General features: G+C 63.1%; 1 protein-coding gene across 1 annotated transcript in view; it reads left to right on the top strand.

The window, feature by feature from the left end:
- The first annotated feature begins 587 nt into the window (after nt 1-587).
- LOC107099396 (glycine-rich cell wall structural protein-like) overlaps nt 588-1,400 on the top strand; it is a 3,440-nt gene continuing 2,627 nt past the window's right edge. The window contains exon 1 of the mRNA XM_015397491.1: nt 588-1,246. Coding sequence (XP_015252977.1) covers nt 604-1,246 — 643 coding nt within the window. The 5' untranslated portion in view covers nt 588-603. The remainder of the gene's footprint in view (nt 1,247-1,400) is intronic.

Here is a 1,400-nt window from a genome sequence, read left to right as displayed (position 1 = left end):
GAACCAGGAGATCGAGTAGGTTGTAGACCAGGAGGTGGACTAGGGGGTGGACCAGGAGGTGGACCAGGAGGTGGACTAGGGGGTGGACCAGGAGGTGGACCAGGAGGTGGACTAGGGGGTAGACCAGGAGGTGGACCATGGGGTGGACTAAGAGGTAGACCAGGAGCTGCACCAGGAGGTGGACTAGGAGGTAGACCAGGAGGTGGCCCAGGAAGTGGACTAGGAGGTGGACCAGGATGTGGCCAAGGAGGTGGACTAGGGGGTGGACCAGGAGGTGGGCTAGAAGGTAGACCAGGAGGTGGACCAAGAAGTGGACTAGGAGGTGGACCAGGAGGTGGACCAGGATGTGGCCAAGGAGGTGGACTAAGGGGTGGACCAGGAGGTGGGCTAGAAGGTAGACCAGGAGGTGGACCAAGAAGTGGACTAGGAGGTGGACCAGGAGGTGGCACAGGAAGTGGACTAGGAGGTGGACCAGGGGTGGACTAGGGGGTGGACCAGGAGGTGGACCAGGATGTGGCCAAGGAGGTGGACTAGGGGGTGGACCAGGAGGTGGGCTAGAAGGTAGACTAGGATGTGGACCAGGGGATGGACTAGGGGGTGGAAATGGTGGGTGGAACAGGAGTTGGACCAGGAGGTGGACCAAGGGGTGGACTAGGGGGTGGACCAGGAGTTAGACCAGGGGGTGGACCAGGATTTGGACCAGGAGGTGGACTAGGAGGTAGACCAGGGGTTGGACCAGGGGATGGACTAGGGGGTGGAACAGGAGTTGGACCAGGAGGTGGACCCGGGGGTGGACCAAGGGTTGGACTAGGGGGTGGACCAGGAGGTGGTCCAGGGGGTGGACCAGGAGGTGGACCAGGATGTGGACTAGGAGGTAGACCAGGGGGTGGACCAAGGGGTGGACTAGGGGGTGGACCAGGATTTGGACCAGGAGGTGGACTAGAAGGTAGACCAGGTGGTGGACCGGGAGGTGGACCAGGGGGTGGACCAGGAGGTGGTCCAGGGGGTGGACCAGGAGGTGGACCAGGAGGTGGACCATGGGGTGGACTAAGAGGTAGACCAGGAGCTGCACCAGGAGGTGGACTAGGAGGTAGACCAGGGGGTGGAGCAGGAGGTGGACTAGGAGGTAGACCAGGGGGTGGACCAGGAGGTGGACCAGGGGGTGGACCAGGAAGTGGTCCAGGATGTGGAGTAGGAGGTGGACCAGGGGGTGGACCAGGAAGTGGTCCAGGATGTGGACTAGGAGGTAGACCAGGGGGTGGACCAGGAGGTGGACCAGGGGGTGGACCAGGAGGTGGTCCAGGGGGTGGACCAGGATGTGGACTAGGAGGTAGACCAGGGGGTGGACCAGGAGGTGGACCAGGGGGTGGACCAGGAGGTGGTCCAGGGGGTGGACCAGG

This window comes from Cyprinodon variegatus, unplaced genomic scaffold (assembly GCF_000732505.1).
Source record: "Cyprinodon variegatus isolate N-32 unplaced genomic scaffold, C_variegatus-1.0 Scaffold866, whole genome shotgun sequence".
Lineage (NCBI taxonomy): Eukaryota > Metazoa > Chordata > Actinopteri > Cyprinodontiformes > Cyprinodontidae > Cyprinodon > Cyprinodon variegatus.
The sequence above is the reverse complement of the archived record's forward strand: the minus strand, read 5'-3'. Positions and strand labels throughout refer to the sequence as shown.